At 50.7% G+C, this 19,731-nt stretch overlaps 1 protein-coding gene across 2 annotated transcripts in view; it reads left to right on the forward strand.

The window, feature by feature from the left end:
* Window positions 1–19,731, forward strand: part of Flt4 (fms related tyrosine kinase 4) — a 41,927-nt gene that overhangs the window by 19,645 nt on the left and 2,551 nt on the right. Inside the window, exons 9-29 of one of the 2 annotated variants that reach the window (XM_031354358.1) lie at window positions 802–956; window positions 1,048–1,210; window positions 2,351–2,477; window positions 3,498–3,606; window positions 4,353–4,715; window positions 5,023–5,169; window positions 5,264–5,395; window positions 5,544–5,650; window positions 5,962–6,097; window positions 6,582–6,686; window positions 6,991–7,104; window positions 7,315–7,403; window positions 7,527–7,677; window positions 7,878–8,002; window positions 8,385–8,507; window positions 10,149–10,260; window positions 11,937–12,036; window positions 13,098–13,203; window positions 13,959–14,107; window positions 15,526–15,646; window positions 17,558–17,643. In XM_031354358.1, coding sequence (XP_031210218.1) covers window positions 802–956; window positions 1,048–1,210; window positions 2,351–2,477; window positions 3,498–3,606; window positions 4,353–4,715; window positions 5,023–5,169; window positions 5,264–5,395; window positions 5,544–5,650; window positions 5,962–6,097; window positions 6,582–6,686; window positions 6,991–7,104; window positions 7,315–7,403; window positions 7,527–7,677; window positions 7,878–8,002; window positions 8,385–8,507; window positions 10,149–10,260; window positions 11,937–12,036; window positions 13,098–13,203; window positions 13,959–14,107; window positions 15,526–15,646; window positions 17,558–17,643 — 2,820 coding nt within the window. The remainder of the gene's footprint in view (window positions 1–801; window positions 957–1,047; window positions 1,211–2,350; window positions 2,478–3,497; window positions 3,607–4,352; window positions 4,716–5,022; window positions 5,170–5,263; window positions 5,396–5,543; window positions 5,651–5,961; window positions 6,098–6,581; window positions 6,687–6,990; window positions 7,105–7,314; window positions 7,404–7,526; window positions 7,678–7,877; window positions 8,003–8,384; window positions 8,508–10,148; window positions 10,261–11,936; window positions 12,037–13,097; window positions 13,204–13,958; window positions 14,108–15,525; window positions 15,647–17,557; window positions 17,644–19,731) is intronic. The other variant, XM_031354360.1, reaches the window with a different exon arrangement.

The raw sequence follows: 19,731 nt of genomic DNA on the forward strand, positions 1-19,731 counted from the left end.
CTAGGCCAAAATCACAGAAAAGAGTGCAGCTGCCCTATGCAGAGACTAGTGGGAATGGGTGAGGGGTGTCAAAGGATTTAGGGGTGAGTCCAGAAGTGCCACTGCAGATCTCATGATGGTCCTGAAGGTCAGTGACATCACTGAGCTGGCCACATAAGTCAACCCAGTACAGAGCTTTTGTCTGTCTTTCCTCAGACCAGGGACTCTGTCCATCCCATATTCCTGCTGCCCTTCTTGGTCTAGCACAGGAGAGACCTCTTGCTCTAGCCTGATCTATCAAGAGAGGCCACATGGCCTTCTCTTCCCACCTCCAGCAGTATGTGTGGCCCTTCATATTAGTGTATTCTGCAGCCACAGGGCCAATGAACCTTGGATGAAAACATATCCTCTAAAATGTATCTGGACCTTTTGCTTCTCATGATAGTCCCTGAGCATGTGAAGATCACAACCTTTTATAAAACATAATGTATGAGTATCATATGTCATCTCAAGATGATTTACAGTATATAGAGAGGTGTTATAGCTTATGTGAAAAGTCTATATTAGTTTGTAGGAGGGACTTGAGCATTGGGTATTTGGGATTCTATTTGTCTTGGTTTCTTTATTTTTAATTAGCATGCAGAGCATAGGATTTATTATGGCATCCTCAAACAAAATTTGTTCTTGCTGATGCCATCAGGTATTTTAAATTGATCATTAAAGATTCTCGAAACCGAAAACTACTCTTATTGGAGGGCCTACAAATGCAAGCTAGAGCTAGCATTTGGTCCCTGCAGCTTCTGAATTCCCTTCCTCTGCCAGGTACAAGGACAGAAAGGCAGTGACTGGGCGCCATAATCCACATGCTCTGGTGCTCAAAGAGGTAACCGAGGCCAGTGCAGGGGTCTACACTCTCGCCCTCTGGAACTCTGCAGCTGGTCTGAGGCAAAACATCAGTCTGGAGCTGGTGGTGAATGGTATAGCCCCGAAGGATGGGAGAAGGGATGAGTCCCGGGGTGGGAGTTAGTAATAGGAGCCAGCTGACTGGCTGTTTGCCTTATGCCACAGTGCCTCCTCACATCCATGAAAAGGAAGCCTCCTCACCTAGCATCTACTCCCGCCACAGCCGCCAGACCCTCACCTGCACTGCTTATGGGGTACCCCAACCCCTCAGTGTCCAGTGGCACTGGAGGCCCTGGACACCCTGCAAGACGTTTGCCCAGCGCAGCCTGTGAGTATGTTCCCACCACACCCCATTCTCCTCTACACACAAGATCTTAGCTCAATCATGGCATCCCTTTATAGGTGAGGAAACAGGACCAGAAAAGGGAGACAGATTTCACAAGCTCAAAGCTATAAGCAACAAAGCATGCCCAAATCAGACATGTCAAAAGGGCTAGTGGAGCTGGGTAGGTGTGGTGGCATGTGCCAACACTTGAGAGGTAGAGGCAAAGGTATCAGGAACTGAAGGTCATCCTTGGCCATCATAACAAAAAAGAGAGGAGGAGGAGGAGGAGGAGGCCAGGAGAACCTGGAAGGACATTCTAGATAGAGACAAATTGGACTCACAAGGGACAGGAGAGGAGGAGGGTGTCCCATGAGCAAGAACTCTGAAGGCATTACAGAATCCGTAAAGGGCATTCAGGCAGCAGAGTGACAGGCTTGCCTTTTAGTGAAAGATTATGTTGTCGCATGCTAGGGGATGAACAGAAGTCAAGAACGCAGGCAGGAAAGAAGTCTAGCACCACCTGCTGGCCTAAGAGCTATGGCTCCAGAGCAATCAGTGGGGAGGCTCAGGAGAAGCGACCTGTGAGCCTGAGACAGCCTGAAGCATTCAAGGCTCTTAAGGGACTCTCGTGAAACACATGGCCTGCAGCTTACACTAGCACTTCTAAGTTTGCCCCTACTAGTGGTCTACTATTATGCACTGGGCCAAATGACTGAGTCCTGGGATGTCCCCTCCCCACTCTTCAGATAGGGGCAGACAAGATCTTGTCTAGTCCCATGACAGCAGAAGACAGAAGCACTGAGCATGCCTAGGAGAAAAGAGAGGGAGAAGAAACTGGGGTGGGGTTCATGGGACAGAGTGGTGGGTGACGTATGATCCTCCTAGAAAGCGTGTGAGCACATCCAAGGTGGACTTTGCAGGAAGGACATGTGGCAGACATAGGACAGACCAGTGTCCATGTAAAGCTGCAACCATGTTCTAATCCCTCATTGTCCTTGATCCCAGGCATGAGGGGTGTCTCTTACCCACTGTGATGTGAGACAATGTCTAAGGATAACAAAGGTGTGACCCTTACTCCCAGCCCCGCTTAGGTCTTGCCTTAGTTATTCCTGACCTGCCCTTGTCCCTCCTCATCCCTGGCAGCCAGAGGCGGCAGCAGCGGGATGGCATGCCACAGTGCCGGGACTGGAAGGAGGTGACTACTCAGGACGCTGTGAACCCCATCGAGAGCCTGGATAGCTGGACGGAGTTTGTGGAGGGGAAGAATAAGGTACAGACCCAGGGTCCAGACAAGCAGTGGCAATCAGAGTAGAGAATGAGCTCCCCCTCTTGCTTGTGACGAGTTTGCACCTGGCCTGCAGAGCTCTGGGAACCACAGCTGACAGGCAGGCAGGTGATTTCCCTGCCATCTCTAGACCTCAGCTCCCATGCCTGCACATGAGCCAGGCCTTCCCAGACAAGGAATCTGAGATCCAGAAGAACCCAGCTGCCCACAAGTCCCAAGGCTGGGAGGGGTTGGGGCTGGGGGCTGACTAGGTCTCCACAGAAGGCTGGTGAGTTGCTGACCAGGAGGGGGAGGGGGAATGAACAAAGGCACCCACTTCCTACAGTCACTTCCTGTTTTCCTACACACCTCCAGAGCCTCTTCCTGTTCCAGGCCCCGCCAGGAAGTGCCCAGCTTGGGATGGGGGTGGGGGGTCTTTGGATGATAGGCAGGGCCTATGGACCTCTCTCCTCCCCTATTTTTCAAACTTCCTACTCCCTGAGAGCAGGATTTTTCTAGAATCTTGGGATACCTCCATACACATACATATACACACCTCCTCCACTACCCTGGACTTAAAGAAGTGTTATATGACTTCAGACTAATGTGGGCACATCACAAAGACCTTGAACAGTGACCAGCTACTGACCTTAAGCCACAATTCAGAAGTAGCTGGCCCTGATGTGACTCATTATAGTCTGGCTTTTAACCCTGGCTTAGACAGGCCCAGTTGCCAAACTGGCTTCTGACCCTTCAACATGGCTACGGTCTGAAATATGGCACAGAGAAGTCCCAGGTCTTGCCTATGGACACTTTCCAGCCAGCTGTCTACAATGTTTCTTGGCTTTTCTGGGGTGTTGCCTCTCTACTGCCAAAGACCTAGCCTCATTGTTCCAGACAGTCTCTAGACTTTGGTCAATCCCAGCACACACCTCAGTTTCCCCATTACTAGTGAGCACAGTAGCCTCTTTGAAGAGGAGGAGGGTCCTGGTGTACAATGGATCTTTATGCCTCTGTTCTGGGTAGACGGTGAGCAAGCTGGTGATCCAGGATGCCAATGTGTCAGCCATGTACAAGTGTGTGGTCTTCAACAAAGTGGGCCAGGATGAGCGGCTCATCTACTTCTATGTGACCAGTGAGTAACCAAACTGTCCCTGGGGGATACCACTTCACCTAGGCAGGCCTGGGTACCTGGAATAAGCTCACTGGATTTCTGGTGATCATGAGAGCACCCAGCTCCCATGGAACATCCACCACCATGCCATGTCAACATAGAATGGAAGAGATAAATTTAGGGATTCTCAGCCTACAGACTGGCACCCGTTCTCAATTTAGAGTCCCATGGTTCGTGTGTGCATGTTCCCATCATTTACTCAGATTTTCAAATGGGTTAGTGACTTCTAGAAAGTCGGGGGTCACAGGAGGAGACACTTACTGGGTTCAGGACCAGGAATGAAGTCACCTGAAAGGGCAGGGTGGAAATCGAGAGAATAGCGCTGGCAGAAGCTAATTAAATCATTCCAAGGAAAAATGAGGGTCAGAGTGTGGTCAGTAGCAAAAGAGAACGAGGATCCCCAACCTGGGTCTGGTGATAAGAGCTCCAGGATCTGGGTTGCAGGAAGCGTGTGGACAGCTCCCTGCTTGCAGCGTAGCTTGAAGTGTGGGAAAGCAATACAAGAAGAGCAGAAAGCCCAGGAATAAGACTAGCCCTAGGAATAAGTGAGAGGAAGAAACAGGAGAGGGGGTGGGTTATAGACAACGTGAAAACCTGGCAACACTCTATGTACACCCCTGGTTGAGAACTGAATGGTGAAGAGGGAGACCCACACTGCGGCAATAAACACGGAGACAGTGTCACTCGGGTTCCTCTCCCCTTCTCAGCCATCCCGGACGGCTTCAGTATCGAATCAGAGCCTTCTGAGGATCCCTTAGAAGGCCAGTCCGTGCGCCTCAGCTGCCGGGCGGACAACTACACGTATGAGCATCTGCGCTGGTACCGGCTCAACCTCTCCACACTGCACGATGCTCAAGGGAACCCCCTATTGCTGGACTGCAAGAACGTGCACCTGTTTGCCACGCCCCTAGAGGCCAACCTAGAGGAGGAAGAGCCCGGGGCCCGCCACGCCACCCTCAATTTGAACATCCCCCGAGTGGCGCCCGAGGACGAGGGTGACTACGTGTGTGAGGTGCAGGATAGGCGCAGCCAGGACAAGCACTGCCACAAGAAGTACCTGTCCGTGCAGGGTGAGGTGGGCGTGGCAAGCCGGAGAGGGCGGGGCCACGTTTCTCAGCCTTCGTAGCTTCTACCTTTGCACCCAGTCCAGCACAACCCTGGGTGGTCGAATCCTAAGCCTGGGTCTTCAGAAGCACTCCTGCGGCCTAGCCTAGCCGTTGAAGTCCTTCGCATGCTCAGTCCCTGGTCCTTCAGCGCCATGCCACTCGCTCACCCTTGCATCCGCCACTGCACCTACTTCAAGCCCTCACTGCCCATACCGAGGTACCCTCTTGGTTTCTGCGACTTCATGTAGTTCCTTCTCCACCCCTGCCCCAGCCCTGGAAGCTCCTCGGCTCACGCAGAACTTGACCGACCTCCTGGTGAACGTGAGTGACTCTCTGGAGATGCGATGCCCGGTGGCCGGAGCACATGTGCCCAGTATTGTATGGTACAAAGATGAAAGGCTCCTGGAGAAAGAGTCAGGTAGGGAGAGTTGCCTTAGGTGATAGACCGGAGGTCCGCAAGGCCAATTTCCCTATACTAACCTGTGCTGGAGCCTTCATCCTACCTTTTGCAGGAATCGACCTGGCAGACTCCAATCAGAGGCTGAGCATCCAGCGCGTGCGCGAGGAGGATGCGGGTCGTTATCTGTGCAGCGTGTGCAATGCCAAGGGCTGCGTAAACTCCTCTGCCAGCGTGGCTGTGGAAGGTGCGTCTCTGCCTGGCTCTGTTCAACCCACCTCACACACCCAATTGGTCCTTCCTGTGGCCATTTTGTAAAGTAGTTCCCGAGCACAAGGAGCACTTCCTGTTACATACATTTTTTCCTCTCCTGTACCCACTGTCTATCCGCCCAGGCTCTGAAGATAAAGGCAGCATGGAGATCGTGATACTCATTGGGACTGGCGTCATCGCAGTCTTCTTCTGGGTCCTCCTCCTGCTCATCTTCTGTAACATGAAAAGGGTGAGGGTCCTCCCCCCCCTCCCTCCCAGCGTTCTCTCCAGTGCCAAATCGGGCTTCCTGTGTCCCATTCCCTTCTCAACCCAGCAAACCCTTAAGATTCCCATCCTGGTTCACCTATCAACTTCCTGCCCTAGGAATCCTCTCCTGCTCTCCCATGTTTGGCTCCAAATGGAGCAGAAGTTGTCTGTTGGCCTGTCCCCCTCTTTGACTGAGAACCCAGACGCAAGGGCCATTTGTCCTAGGCAAAATATATATATCCAAGCCACAGTGATATGTCCAAATCAATGAGTTGTCTCCACCCCCACCCCCAGCCTGCCCATGCAGACATCAAGACGGGCTACCTGTCCATCATCATGGACCCCGGGGAGGTGCCTTTGGAGGAGCAGTGTGAATACCTGTCCTATGACGCCAGCCAGTGGGAGTTCCCCAGGGAAAGGTTGCACCTCGGTGAGGCCAGCACCCAGCCTGCCCCACCCAGCACTCACTACCTGGCAGAAACGGCTTCAGCTGCCACAGGGTCAGGCAGACTGAAGTCACGGAGGTCCTTCCATACTCAGAACTTGTGCCAGGATGGCTGAACTGGTCCCCACCTAGCCTGACCAGTTTCATCTGGGCCAGAATCCCCAGAACCACAGCCAGGACTCCCAGTTCCCAGGCCCCCGAGGTCATTTCCTGCTGCTCAGAGCAGGGTGGACCTGTCCCACCTGCCTGGAGAGGATGCTGGGCCTTCCTGTCTGCCTCTCCTCTCCGTTCTCCAGCTTTCCCTCTCTAAGACTCCACTCCCTAGTCCCTTCCTGTTTGGCAGAAAAGGCTTCCATTTTCCTCCTGCCCCAAGCTCTTGGGGCAGGTCACCCCTGCTGTCCACCCTTCTCCATCCTCACTCCCCAGCCCCCGGTACAGCTCACCTGGAACTGGCCCCCTGCTTCCACAGGGAGAGTCCTAGGCCACGGGGCTTTTGGGAAGGTGGTGGAAGCCTCGGCTTTTGGCATCCATAAAGGCAGCAGCTGTGACACCGTGGCCGTGAAGATGCTGAAAGGTATGGGGCTCACAGGTAAAAGGCGCTGTGCAGCCAGGAGAGGGTCATGAGCTCTGGGGGAGACTGACGCAAGAGCAAGAAGGCAAAGTCTCAGAGCTACAATCCCCGCCACGGAACTCTTACCCGAATCCTCTGCCTCTGTAGGGTTAGCAGCACGTGCTAGGGACGCAGTCCAGCCTGCATCCCCAGCACCAGAGCTGAGCATGCCTTTGCTAAGTCAGTGAGAGTCTCAGGAGGGTTGTGCAGATTGGGAAAAAGCCCAGGGCCGGTTTGGCATTGTGCTATGCCCCTGTGTCTCCTCCAGAGGGCGCTACTGCCAGTGAGCACCGTGCCCTGATGTCCGAGCTCAAGATCCTAATTCACATCGGTAACCACCTCAATGTGGTCAACCTCCTGGGGGCGTGCACCAAGCCCAACGGTATGGAAATGAGATGCCCTGGGAAAAAGACTGGGCAGTGGGCTTTGGCACTCTCACTACGGGTGGGAGGAGCCATGTGGATCTTGGGGTGTGTCTACATTGGAGCCTAGCGGAGAGTGGGAAGGATAGACCACAGAGGTAGAGGCGCCTTGTCTATGCTCAGCTGGCATCACCGAGTGAGGGCCTGACTTCTGCTCCGTGGTGCCCTAGGCCCTCTCATGGTGATCGTGGAGTTTTGCAAATACGGCAACCTCTCCAACTTCTTGCGCGTCAAGCGGGAGACCTTCAACCCCTATGCAGTAAGTGGGTACCCCAGCCTGTTGCAGGAACCCAGTTAGAGAATGGATGGACACCAGGTTGTCTGGGATGGAGATCCAAGGTGCCGCTAGGCCTTGGGCCAGCTCCTCACTTTGCTTTGACAGGAAAAGTCTCCCGAGCAACGCAGGCGCTTCCGCGCGATGGTTGAAGGCGCCAAGGCTGATAGGAGGAGACCTGGAAGCAGCGACAGGGCCCTGTTCACACGGTTCCTGATGGGCAAAGGAAGTGCACGGCGAGTCCCACTTGTCCAAGAAGGTAAGAGCAGATAGGGTCAGGGAGGGATACAGAGCCAGATAGCAGGTGCAAAAGTGAGTGCCCCGGAGACATTGAGGTAACAGGTAGACAGAGGGTGCATAGTATCTGGAGTTTCAGGGGCCTGGCCAGGAGAGCTATGGTCAGGGTTGGGCACACAAATGTTAAAATTTGGAGCTGAGATGGAAGATGAACTCTGACAGAGACTCCTGAGCTCCCCTCCTCCTGTGCAGCTGAGGACCTATGGTTGAGCCCGCTGACCATGGAAGACCTTGTCTGCTACAGCTTCCAGGTGGCCCGGGGAATGGAGTTCCTGGCTTCCCGAAAGGTAGATCCCTGACCCTATTAGGTCCTTTTCAGAGGAGAAAGATACACAGCCCTTGCCATAGATATGCCCAGTTGTAATTTTACTCCACAGTGACCTTAGTATCAATTCAAATCTGTCCCATTTTGGAGGAAACTCAGCCCAAAGTGAGGAATTCCCTGCCCCACATGTCCACACTAAGCAGTGGCAATCGAATCAGTCTGGCTGAGTCCCTAACTCACTGCACTGTCCTCAATTTCCTATGTCCTCCTCTGCTAGCCTCTCTCCAAATGAGCAAAATGCAGGCAGGGAAGGGTATACCTAGGGGACCTCAGAGCTCTAGGCTAAGATGTCACCCTGAGGGTTGAAGCTAAACTCATTGCCACCTCCCTCTCTCCACCCCTAGTGCATTCACAGAGATCTAGCTGCTCGGAACATCTTACTATCAGAAAGTGACATAGTGAAGATCTGCGACTTTGGTCTTGCTCGGGACATCTACAAAGACCCTGACTATGTCCGAAAGGGCAGTGTGAGTGCAGGTCATGGGAAGCAGGGGACTCGGGGTGGACAGGGAGAGTGAGACCACAGGCCAACTGTCCTCTGGGCAGCACTAGCTCAAGGTGACAGGAAACTTTGATCTGCCAGGATACATGCACAGCTGCCGAGGGACCCACTGTTCTTAGGAGCTCAGCAGTGTGGCTGCTTACATATCTTATAGCTGTGATGAAACACCTGACCGAATCAACATACAGTACACCATAGCATAGATGGCATAGTGTCCGGAACAGAGGGGTGCAGCTCATAGGATGTCTTAGTTAGGATTTTATTGCTGTGAGCAGACACCATGACCAGGGCAACTCTTATAAGAGCATTTAATTGGGGCTGGCTTATAGGTTCTGAGGTTCAGTCCATTATCATCAAGGCAGGAACATGGCAGCATCCAGCCAGTCGTGGTGCAGGAGGAGCTGAGGATTCTACATCTTCATTTAAAGGCTGCTAGCAGAATACTGACTTCCAGGCAGCTAGGACAGAATACTAAAGCCCACACCCACAGTGGCACACCTAACCCAACAAGGCTACACTTCACAATAGTGTCGCTCCCTGGGCCAAGCATATACAAACCATCACATAGAGTGTCAGTTAGGAAGGAGACAGTGATGAATACTCAGCTCAGTTTGGCTTCTATTTCTCAGTGTCTGCCTGGCTTCTCTCTCTTCTTTGTCTCCTTCTGCTCCACTTGGGATACCTGGAATAGGACAGCCTACATTTAGGCTGGGTCTTCCCATTTCAATTAGCCTATTCTAGATAATCCTCTACAAACAGGTCCACAGACAGTGTCAAGGATGTTGATAGGGCTCATAGAAGGGTGCTTGCATGATTGACCAAAGCTGAGTAAGGGCTTGTGCCAGGGAGAGGAATGCAGATGGCTGGAGACAGAAAATGATCAGAGTGAGTCCAGGGCGGGGTGATGACCACCTGGCCCAGAGTGACCACCCTATGGAAGGCTTTTGTCCTTCATGCTGCTGATAGGTGTGGGAGACAAATGCAGGTAGGGAACAGATGTGCATGCCCCCCCCATAAGACTTCAAGAAAGAGGACTGGGAACACTGGGTTGGATGCACCGGTCTAGAAGGGTTCTCAGATGAAGCCACAAGGTGGAGGGAGACTGATGGTGGAGAAGCATCATTAAGAGCTTCAGAGAGGAAGAAGAGAAGGGGAGAGGAGAGAGAGGGGAGAAGATAAAGGAGGAGGAAGAATGGGAAAGAGAGACAGAAAAGAGGGGAAAGAGAGAAAAAAGAAAAGGGGGTAGGGAGGAGGGAGAGGGGAGGAAATGAAGATAACGGGAACAAAAGATAGCTGTTGGAGAGAGAGGAAAAGATAAAAGTGGGAGGGAAAAGTAGAGGAGAGAAAGGAGGGAAGGGAAAGAAAAGGGAGAGGGAACAGGGGAGAGACAGAGAAAGAGAGAGAGAGAGAGAGAGAGAGAGAGAGAGAAACAGAGGCAGAGAGAGAGACAGAGAGAGACAGAGAGACAGAGAGAGAGAGAGAGGACAACTACAGGGAAGACACACACCTTCAATCTTCACAAAAGGAAACTAGGATTGTGGGTATCCTGGTATCTGATGTTAGCCCTCTCTCCTCCACCATGGGACATCCCTTTCTGCCCACCCAGGCCCGACTGCCTCTGAAGTGGATGGCCCCCGAGAGCATCTTTGATAAGGTGTACACCACGCAGAGTGACGTGTGGTCCTTTGGAGTGCTGCTGTGGGAGATTTTCTCGCTGGGTGAGTAAAGAGCAAGGTGCCCACCCAGGAGAGAAGAGGGTCACTTGTCTCCAGAGGCTGGTCACACAACTGCAGCTGTGCATGGATCTATTAGCTCAGGGCCTTCTGAGGCAACTGATGGGTCACAGAGAGCTCACCCACTCACCTGCTTCTGCCCAGCCTGGCCCAGCTATCCAGAGAAGCTTGTCTCCCAAAAGGGGCTCTCTTGGCAACACTTTGATGCTGAGCAGAGCAGCCTCTTCACTCACCATGGGTCCCAAAGAAAGTTCAGTACTCATTCAGTGTCTTAGTCACTGTTCTATTGCTGTGAAGAGACACCATGGCCAAGGCAAGTCTTATAAAGAAGAGCATTTAATTTGGGGCTCGCTTACAGTTTTAGATGGTTAGTCCATTGTTGTCATGGCATGGAACATAGCAAGGAGTACAAAGGTAGGCATGGCACTGAGAACTGCATCCTGATCGTTAGGTAGCAAACAGAAAAAGACTGGAACCTGGTGTGGGCTTTTGAAACCTCAAAGGCTACCCTCCAGCAAGGCCACACCTCTTAACCCTTTCAAATAAGTCCACTCCCGGTCACCAAGTATTCCAGTATATGAGCCTTTGGAGGAGAGGTATTCTCATTCAGTCACACCTGATTACGCAGACCCCCACATGGAAACTGACCCCATGAAGGCTAGAAGAAGACAATGAACAAAACATAAATGTCACCAAACAACAGCCATGATAAACAGTTACTAAAAACGGGACCAGAAAGATTCAAGATAGTACAGGGAACCCTGGTCTGCTGGGTGAGCCACAGGAACTGGAAAGGAGCTGGACCACGTGAAGAGGGGTTAGAGCAAAGCTCAGTGGGCTTAGCGTGCATTGGGGCATTCAATCTCGAGCAACACAATCCATAATAGTAAATAATAGAGAGGCAGGGTAGAGCAGGTGGCCCAGGAGGATCGAAGGGACACCAGGACAGTGGTCCTCATAGGTTGGAAGTGGACAACTGTGAGCAGGATGATCAGGAGATGCAGAAGGACTCTTTGTTGAACAGGTTCTGTGAGGCTGCACACCCATCCCAGCAACTGGCCTCACAAATGCACTCTGACTATGTGGATGTGTGTGGTGTCTTACCAGAATCTGGGGCTGGCATTTTCTTGGCTCTTCTAAGATTGCTTTATTTGTGTATTTTATGTGTATGGGTACTTTGCATGTACATCTGTGCACCAGAAGATGGCATCAGAGAGGTGTGAGCCGCCATGTAGGTGCTGAGAATTGAACTCAGGACCTTCAGAAGAGCAGTGAGGGCTCTTAACCACTGAGCCATCTCTTCCTCCCCTTGTTGGCTGTTCTAGAAGCCAACAATCCCCAGTGATTCTCCTATCTCTGCCCTACTTGAATCTGGGGTTACAGGCAAATGCCCAGCTTGTTACACAGGTGTTGGGATCAGAAATCAGGTCCTCGTGATTGTAAAGCAAGTGTTCTTAATTGCTGAGCTATCTCTCCAGCTCCATCCAGCCTTTTTTAATTAGATGAAGAATTAGAATTAGGGAAGGAGCTAGCCAAGTTCCTGGGTAGAGACATCATACTAACTCTGGTAGCAGTGTACAAGAGAGGTAGGGACAAGACAGGATAGGCTGAACAAAAGGGCAAACTGCTCCCAACCCACCCCACCACCTTTCTTCCATCAGGGGCCTCTCCGTACCCTGGGGTACAGATCAATGAGGAGTTCTGTCAGCGGCTGAAGGATGGTACAAGAATGAGGGCCCCGGAGCTGGCCACTCCTGCCATGTGAGTCTCCTGACTGGCTGCTTAGTTGTTGGGCACCAGGCACCAAGAGAGAACTGTGCAGTAACGGGTAAAAGAGAGGGTTGGTGCAGATCATGAGATGGAAGACAGAAAGAGAAGGTACACGGAGGAGGGCCTCAGAAGAGGGTCATGAAGTTGTGGGGCAGGAGATGGAATTCAAGCCCTGGAAAGAGAGCAAGCAGGCAGGAGATAGCACTTTGGTATAACATATGTAGTAGACACTGTCTCATTCTAACACTCATCCATCCATTCATCCACTAACATGCCCCCAATCCTGGATCTCACTGCTGTGCCATACCCTGGAAGTCCAGATCCCATAAAGTAGGCCAGGCCTCTGCCCTGGAGGAGACACACAGATGGTAGTCACATAAGGAGATGGGGCGCAGATACTCTGGGGCACCTGATAAGCACTACAAAGTCAGATGATCAGGGGAAGAGAGGACGTTGAGATGACACTCGAGGGACTAAAAAGAGCTAGAGGATGATGGGAGACAGGCAGGGGGACAGCCAGTGTTAAATCTGAAGTGGAGATGACAGAACAAATATGAGGGACAGAAGTCTGAGTCTGTTTTGCGTTCCTATAACATACTAGACATAGGACACTTAAAAGGAAAGGAATGTTTGTTGAGCCCAGTTCTGAGAGTTCCCGAGCAGACATCCCTCTCTGTCACTTAGTTCTGGTGAAGGTCTGCATTACCGTATAGCAGATGGCATCATGCTGGGAGCACATGAAAGGGACAGATCACATTGTAAACAGGAAGCAAAGGAATTATATACAACAGCCTGCTCTCTGGAGACCCTATCCCTAGAGGCCAGCATTAATCCATTCATAAGCCCTGCAGTGGGCACCATCTCTGAACATTCCATCACCTCAATAGTGGTCAACCACTCTGGGATCAAGCTCCCATCACTTGAGCCTTCGGGGGACACACTGACTATCCCAACTACCATAGTGACCCAGGGGATACAGGAGTGATGGGGTTGACTATGGAAGAGTCATGGTGCCCTCAGACCACAGGTCAACAGCCATCTGCATCCCACAGACGCCACATCATGCAGAGTTGCTGGTCTGGAGACCCTAAAGCAAGACCTGCTTTCTCTGACCTAGTGGAGATCCTGGGGGACCTGCTTCAGGGTGGAGGCTGGCAGGTGAGCCCCATCTTTGTCTTGTTCTGATACAACCTGTGGCCTTATTCTGGGTCCCCACCTTGTCTGTTTTTCAAAACTCCTCTAAGCCCTGGTCACCTGTCAGCTACTAAGGAAAGGTCACACATCTCTGGGCCCCAGGCCCATGAACCTATCCTCCCACTGCCCACAGCTCCGACTTAGTCAGCATGAAGCTGGGCAAACACCACCAGCATCTGCTCTGGCTGCCATACTGATAGTCAGAGGTCATCTTTGTCCACAAGGAGCCCTAGGCTGGTTCATACTGAGCCTGCAAGGCAACACTGTCCCAAACATAATGGTAGTACATCCTTTTACCTCCTAGCACCTGCTGAGCTCCAAAACACTGAACTTGTATATCCTCCGGGTCTCTCTTCTCAGAGGTACTTCCTAAGTGTAGCAGCTTGGGGCTGGTACCTCATGCTCTAGAACCTGAATTGAGGATGCCCAGCTGAGGCACATCCCGTCCCACTTTCCTGGATCTGGAAGGGCTATTGGGGGAACTGAACAAGGCCAGCCCAGCAGGCATTTAGCAAACTCCATGCTTGGCCCGCTATGAGCATTAAAGTGTGCTAGAGCCCAACATGGCCCCAGTTATTCCTCAGAGCACACAATCACACACAAACCCACCCTGACCTTACAGCAGAGGTCAGGACCACAGTAGTCTTGGGTGCAGCATTAAGACTCCTGATGGGCTTCCAGTAGCCTCTGACCCTGGAAACATCTCCCATTCCTACCAGGAGGAGGAGGTGGAATGCATGGCCCTGCACAGCTCTCAGAGCTCAGAGGAGGATGGCTTCATGCAGGCATCCACCACCGCTCTACATATCACCGAAGCTGACGCTGAGGGTAGTCCACCCAGCATCCATTGTCACAGCCTGGCAGCCAGGTCAGTCTCCCTCTCTCTGGGTCTGAGAATGAGTCCGATGGTGACAGCAGCTTGGACAGGGAATATTTTATGAGTCCTTAAGGAAAAGCAACGTACAGTGACTCAAGAGATCTCTTCCCAGGAGCATTTTAGTTCCATTGCTGTAACAGAAGACCTGGGGCTGAGTGCTTTATCAAGAAAAAGAGGTCCATTAAGTTCACATCAGTGCAGATTCAAAAACATGGTACTATCATCGCTTATCTCTGGGGAGAGTTTCCTGGCAGATGGCATCATGACAACAGAAGTACACGAAGAATAAAGGCTGGTTCACACTGAGCCTGCAAGGCAATGCTGTCCCACACATAATGTTAGTAGATCCCCTTTACCTCCTAGCACCCGCTGAACACCAAAACACTGGACTTGTTTATCCTCCATGTGCCTCCCTTCCCAGAATGGAAACCAGAGGAAGCCAGAGGCCCTTATCACTCTTCTTACATCTCAGGGTCCCAAGAGACCTTCATTAGTTCTTTCTGAGGTGATGTCCCCATGCACTAGGCCCCACCTCAGTGCTCCCACATGGGGGCGGGGGGTGAAGCTTCCAGCACATGAATCTTGGAGAGACACACTCTAGCCAAATTCAAACCACAACAGCCAGCCTGCTCCAGTTCTCTGTGCCTCCCACTTCCCGGAGAGCACCAGTAAAGTAGATTGTGTCAGGGCCAAGAATGCTCCTAGGGTGTGATGGCTGTGTCAACTCTACAGCACGTCCCCAGGACCATGGCAAGGCCCAAGAGCAGGGCAGACCACATACACATTTGCCATATTCCGGAGTGAAATGGCCTGTTTCTAGAACTTTGGACCCAAGCGCTCTTATCCTTGGTAGCTTACACTCCTCACATGTTACACTATCCATGTTCTTTCTCACAAGCATGGCAGAGAGTCTGGGGCTCCTGTCTTAAGTGCTCAGGGCAGAGACATGTCTGGGGACAGAACAGCAAGCTGGTTCTTAACCAGGCTGCTTCTACCATGCACCCAACAACCTGTGTACAAGTCATGCACACTGACACTTGGGCACACACATGTATATGTGGGTAGGCCAGTCAGTGGTTAATAGCAGGAAGATGGCCACCCTAAAGAGAAAGCCATACCTGCCTCAGCTCCATGCCACACCCAGCCTTGGGATCACTACTCCACTCTCCTTCCACCTCAGAGTTCTCTTGTACAGGGGAGACAGTGTAGCACAGGGAGAGGGCGTGCCAAGGTTGGCTGAGCTGTGTGATGAACACCGAGGTAGGATCTGAGGACCAGTCCAGACCTTGGACCTGAGTCCCACCCATACTCTGCCTCTCACCAGAAGGCCTTTCTCAGTGGGGAGAGAAAGAGTCCGGGAGGTAGGGGAGGTTCTGAATTCATCAGAACCTTCTGTGCCCTCCCCACAGATATTACAACTGTGTGTCCTTTCCTGGGCGCCTGACCAGAGGCACTAAGACTCCGGGTTCCTCCAGGATGAAGACGTTTGAAGAATTGCCCATGACCCCTACAACCTACAAAGCCTCTGTGGTAAGGGAAGGAGATGGGAGGAGGGATTGCAACTGAGATGGAGCCAAGGAAGGTTCAGAGGTCAGGGACAATATCGGGTATTCCCAACACAAATAACAGAGAAGCAAACAAGACTTTTAAAGCATTCTATTTAATTTTTATCACTGTGTAAATTGGACATATTAATGGATGCAATGATATTTCAAGACATTCATCTAGGATGCACTAACTAATCCAGCCTCCCTTTATCCACCTCCTCTCCCTCTTCCCAACCAAACTCTATTAATGGCTGTTCTACCTCCAAGTCAGCCATTGTTTTAGCTCCCTCACAAGAGAACACGCTGTACTCCTCTTCCTGCTCATTTTAATTAAAGTAGCAGTTCTCCAAATCCTTCCACCCCCTGCAAACAATGTTTTGTTCTTCTCTGTGGTTGAGTAAAACCCCATTGTGTACACGCACCACATTCTCCCATGCTGTCCTCTGTTCCTCTGTTGGTGGCACCTAGGCTGGTAGTCGATTGCCTATTGTGGGTCACACCACAATACATGGGCACAAAGGCATCTCCTGGAGGAAATCCTTGAAAATATTGAATCCAGGGAGCACCTCAAATACTTTTGCATCTTGGTGGTCACTCAAAGCTGTCCTCTCTCAGCTGCTGGTCTCCCTGACCATTTTATCCCAACTGTATAGAGACCATGGTTTTGGTGGTGGTGGTAGGGGAGGTAGAGTTTTTGTTGTTGTTGTTTGAGACAGGGTTTTTCTGTGTAGCCGTGGCTATTCTATAACTCACAGAAACCCACCTGTCTTCTGCCTCCCAAGTACTGGGATTAAAGGCATGAGCCACAGCCCCTACCACCTCCTGGCTGAAACCATGCTTTTTAAAGGGGGCACGGTACTCAGAGCCGGTGAGCCAACTCAGTAAATAAGTTCACAACTTTAGTCCATTCCTCAGAACCCACATGGTAAAAGGAGATAACTGACTCACTTAAGTTGTTCTCTGATCTCCAGACACACACACATACACTGTGACATGTGTATATACTCATATATATGAGTATATATAAATACTAAGGGGAGAGAGAGAGTCAGAGAGAGAGACACACACAGAGAGAGGGAGGGAAACAGAGAGATAGAGAGACACACAGAGAGGGAGGGAAACAGAGAGAGACAGACAGACAGACAGACAGCACTCACACTGCATCAGTCAGCCTGGGCCACAGATGCCCCTGGGGGAGGGGGGGTGGCACAACCAACCCAGAGCATACAAGTGTCACTGAAAGTGGTTGGAGTGTGGAGAACAGGAAGCTTGCAGGAATCCACTCAGCTGGGGGTACAGTGAAGCTCAGGGAGGCTCAGCAAGTGTGTCCATTTGTAAGTGAAGAGACTGCGCCCTTAGGCCTGAGCTTTGATGACCAATGGCTATAGCTTCAGACCTAAGTCCATCCAGAAGGGGCTATGGATCCTGGACCCAGTCAGTGAGCTGTAGTCCCAGGAGGATGACTGATGAAGTCGTCGGGGAAGAGCCTTGAGCAGACCACAAATAGGGAGGGAGCCTTAAGCAACCACAGATACCTAAGGCTATGTCTCCGGGACCCACTGAAGACTTCGGAACAGTGCTGAGGTTCCAGTTCTGCTTCCTAGGGGACTCAGAATGAGTCCATGCCCGATGTGCTCCTGTCATGGGCCAGACACAGCTCCTCCCCTCCATCCCCCACCACTCAGGCTATAGTTTTTCCTCTTCATGTCAGACATGTGGCCCTCTCTGCACATTCTGATGGACTAGAAACCACTCACCTAACGTGGTTCCCATGGGTACAGGTAGAAAGCCAGTAAGGCTCAGGTTCCTTGACACCTGACCAGGCTGGGACGCAGCTGCCCTGCAGGGTAGCCTCATATGTGGTCCACAGGCTTGGCTGGTTCTCTCCCCACAGGATAACCAGACAGACAGCGGGATGGTGCTGGCCTCAGAAGAGTTTGAGGAGATAGAAAGCAGGCATAGACAAGAAGGCAGCTTCAGGTAAGGGCCTCCAAGTGGGCATGCCATCTTAGGGAGGGTCCTGAGTAGAACCCACTGAAGCAGCTGAGGCCTGGTGGTGGGTGCTCTGTCACTCTTTACACAAAAGGTTTTGTACCTTTCTATATGCTTTGTGTAGTCAAAGTGAGTAGTGGTTCTGAGACTCAAATCACTGCTCCAGAGAATCTGATGCCCCTCTTCTGACCTCTATGGGACATTTCACAGACACAGAACATACACACATGCAAGCAAATAACTCATACGTATTAAATAAAAATAAATGCATCTTAAGATGTGACATTATGCCCAAGATACCAGTGAGAATAAAATATATAAGGAAACAAGCACTGCACCAAGAATCAGCAATCCAACAGCTCAGAATACAAGTGGGTAACGTGAAGGTAAAAAAGGATAACAACATGAGGGAACATGGAAGGTAAATCCTCTTGAAAATGAAGACCAGGGCACTCCAGGAACAGATGCATGGTCAGATAAATGGTCAGATGCATAACTAAAGAAATGAAGGGAACCAAGAAAATGAAATTGATTCCAATAAAGAGATAAAAGAGTCCGGGACAGGGGGCTAGGTGCAGAGGAGCTGCAGAAGGGTGGTGTGTGCAGAACTCTAAAGAAAATGTGGGCACTGTGAGTCAGGTCACATTTGAGTTAAACTTAGAAGCCAAAAACAAGCTTTCATTTTTTAAAATAAATAAAAGAAGACATGAATCTACATATCAGAAACATGTCTAGGGGCTAGACGGATGCCTCAGCTATTCAGATTGCTTCTCCAGAAGATCTGAGCTCTCTTCCCACATCTGGCAGCTCATAACTTCTGGTAACTCCAGCTCCAGGGGCTCTAATGCCCTCTTCTGACCTCTAAAAGCAGACACACACACACACACACACACACACACACACACACTAAACAAACAAACAAATATATAAATGTGAAAAAGAAAGACAAAGTTACTGCTGATGAAAAAAACAGTTATCAGGATTTTCTCTTTTTTTCTATGAAAAGCAATAAATCACCATTTTATAGAAACCTTAAAGAAAATAAGAGATAAGGATGGATGATCAGGAGCAGGCAAGGGCTGGAGCCTGCAAGCCCTTACAGGCTCTAGTTTAAGTTAGGGTTGGGTTTGTTTTTATGTATATGGTGTGCATGCCTATGTATCCTCTGTGTGTGTGTGTGTGTTTAGGTGCACACATATGTGCATGCGTATGTATCCTGTATGTGTGTGTTTAGGTGCACACGTGCATGCATGTATATGTATCCTGTGTGTGTATGTGTGTGTTTAAGTGCACACATATGTGCATGTATATGTATCCTGTGTGTATGTGTGTGTGTTTAGGTGCACACATGTGTGCATGCTTATGTATCCTGTGTGTATATGTGTTTAGGTACACATGTGTGTGCATGCATATACATATCCTCTGTGTGTGTATGTGTGTGTGTTTAGGTGTACACGTGTGTGCATGCTTATGTATCCTGTGTGTATGTGTGTATGTTTAGGTGCACACATGTGTGCATACATATCTATCCTGTGTGTGTGTATTTAGGTGCACACATGCATGCATGCATATGTATCCTGTGTGTGTCTGTGTTTAGGTGCATACATGTGTGCATGCATGTGTATCCTGTGTGTGTGTTTAGGTGCACATGTGTGTGCATGCATGTGAGAGCCAGAGTTGACACGAGGTGTCTTACTTGATCTCTCCACTTTATTTACTGAGGTGGTGTTTCTTGCTGGTTCCAATTCAGTCATTCCAGCTACCTAGCTGACTCCAGGCATCCCGTCTCTGACTTCATGAGCCTTGAAATTGCAAGCTGGCCACCACAGCTGCCTAGCTTTTGCTTTTACATGCATGCCGGGAATCAAACTCTGGTCCTCATCCTTGCATGGCAAGCATTTTATCTATAGATTTTCATCCCAAGAATGATGGAAGACGCTTGGAGAGAGTGAAAGGAGACCCTGATGTCAGATCTAACTAAAGGATCTCTCTGAACACCTTCCAGAGAGAAAGTGAGAGTGGATGTAGAGACATGCCAAGAAGGTTACCTATGAGTAGACAGTGAGCCTTTCCCTG

This window comes from Mastomys coucha, unplaced genomic scaffold (assembly GCF_008632895.1).
Source record: "Mastomys coucha isolate ucsf_1 unplaced genomic scaffold, UCSF_Mcou_1 pScaffold5, whole genome shotgun sequence".
NCBI lineage: Eukaryota > Metazoa > Chordata > Mammalia > Rodentia > Muridae > Mastomys > Mastomys coucha.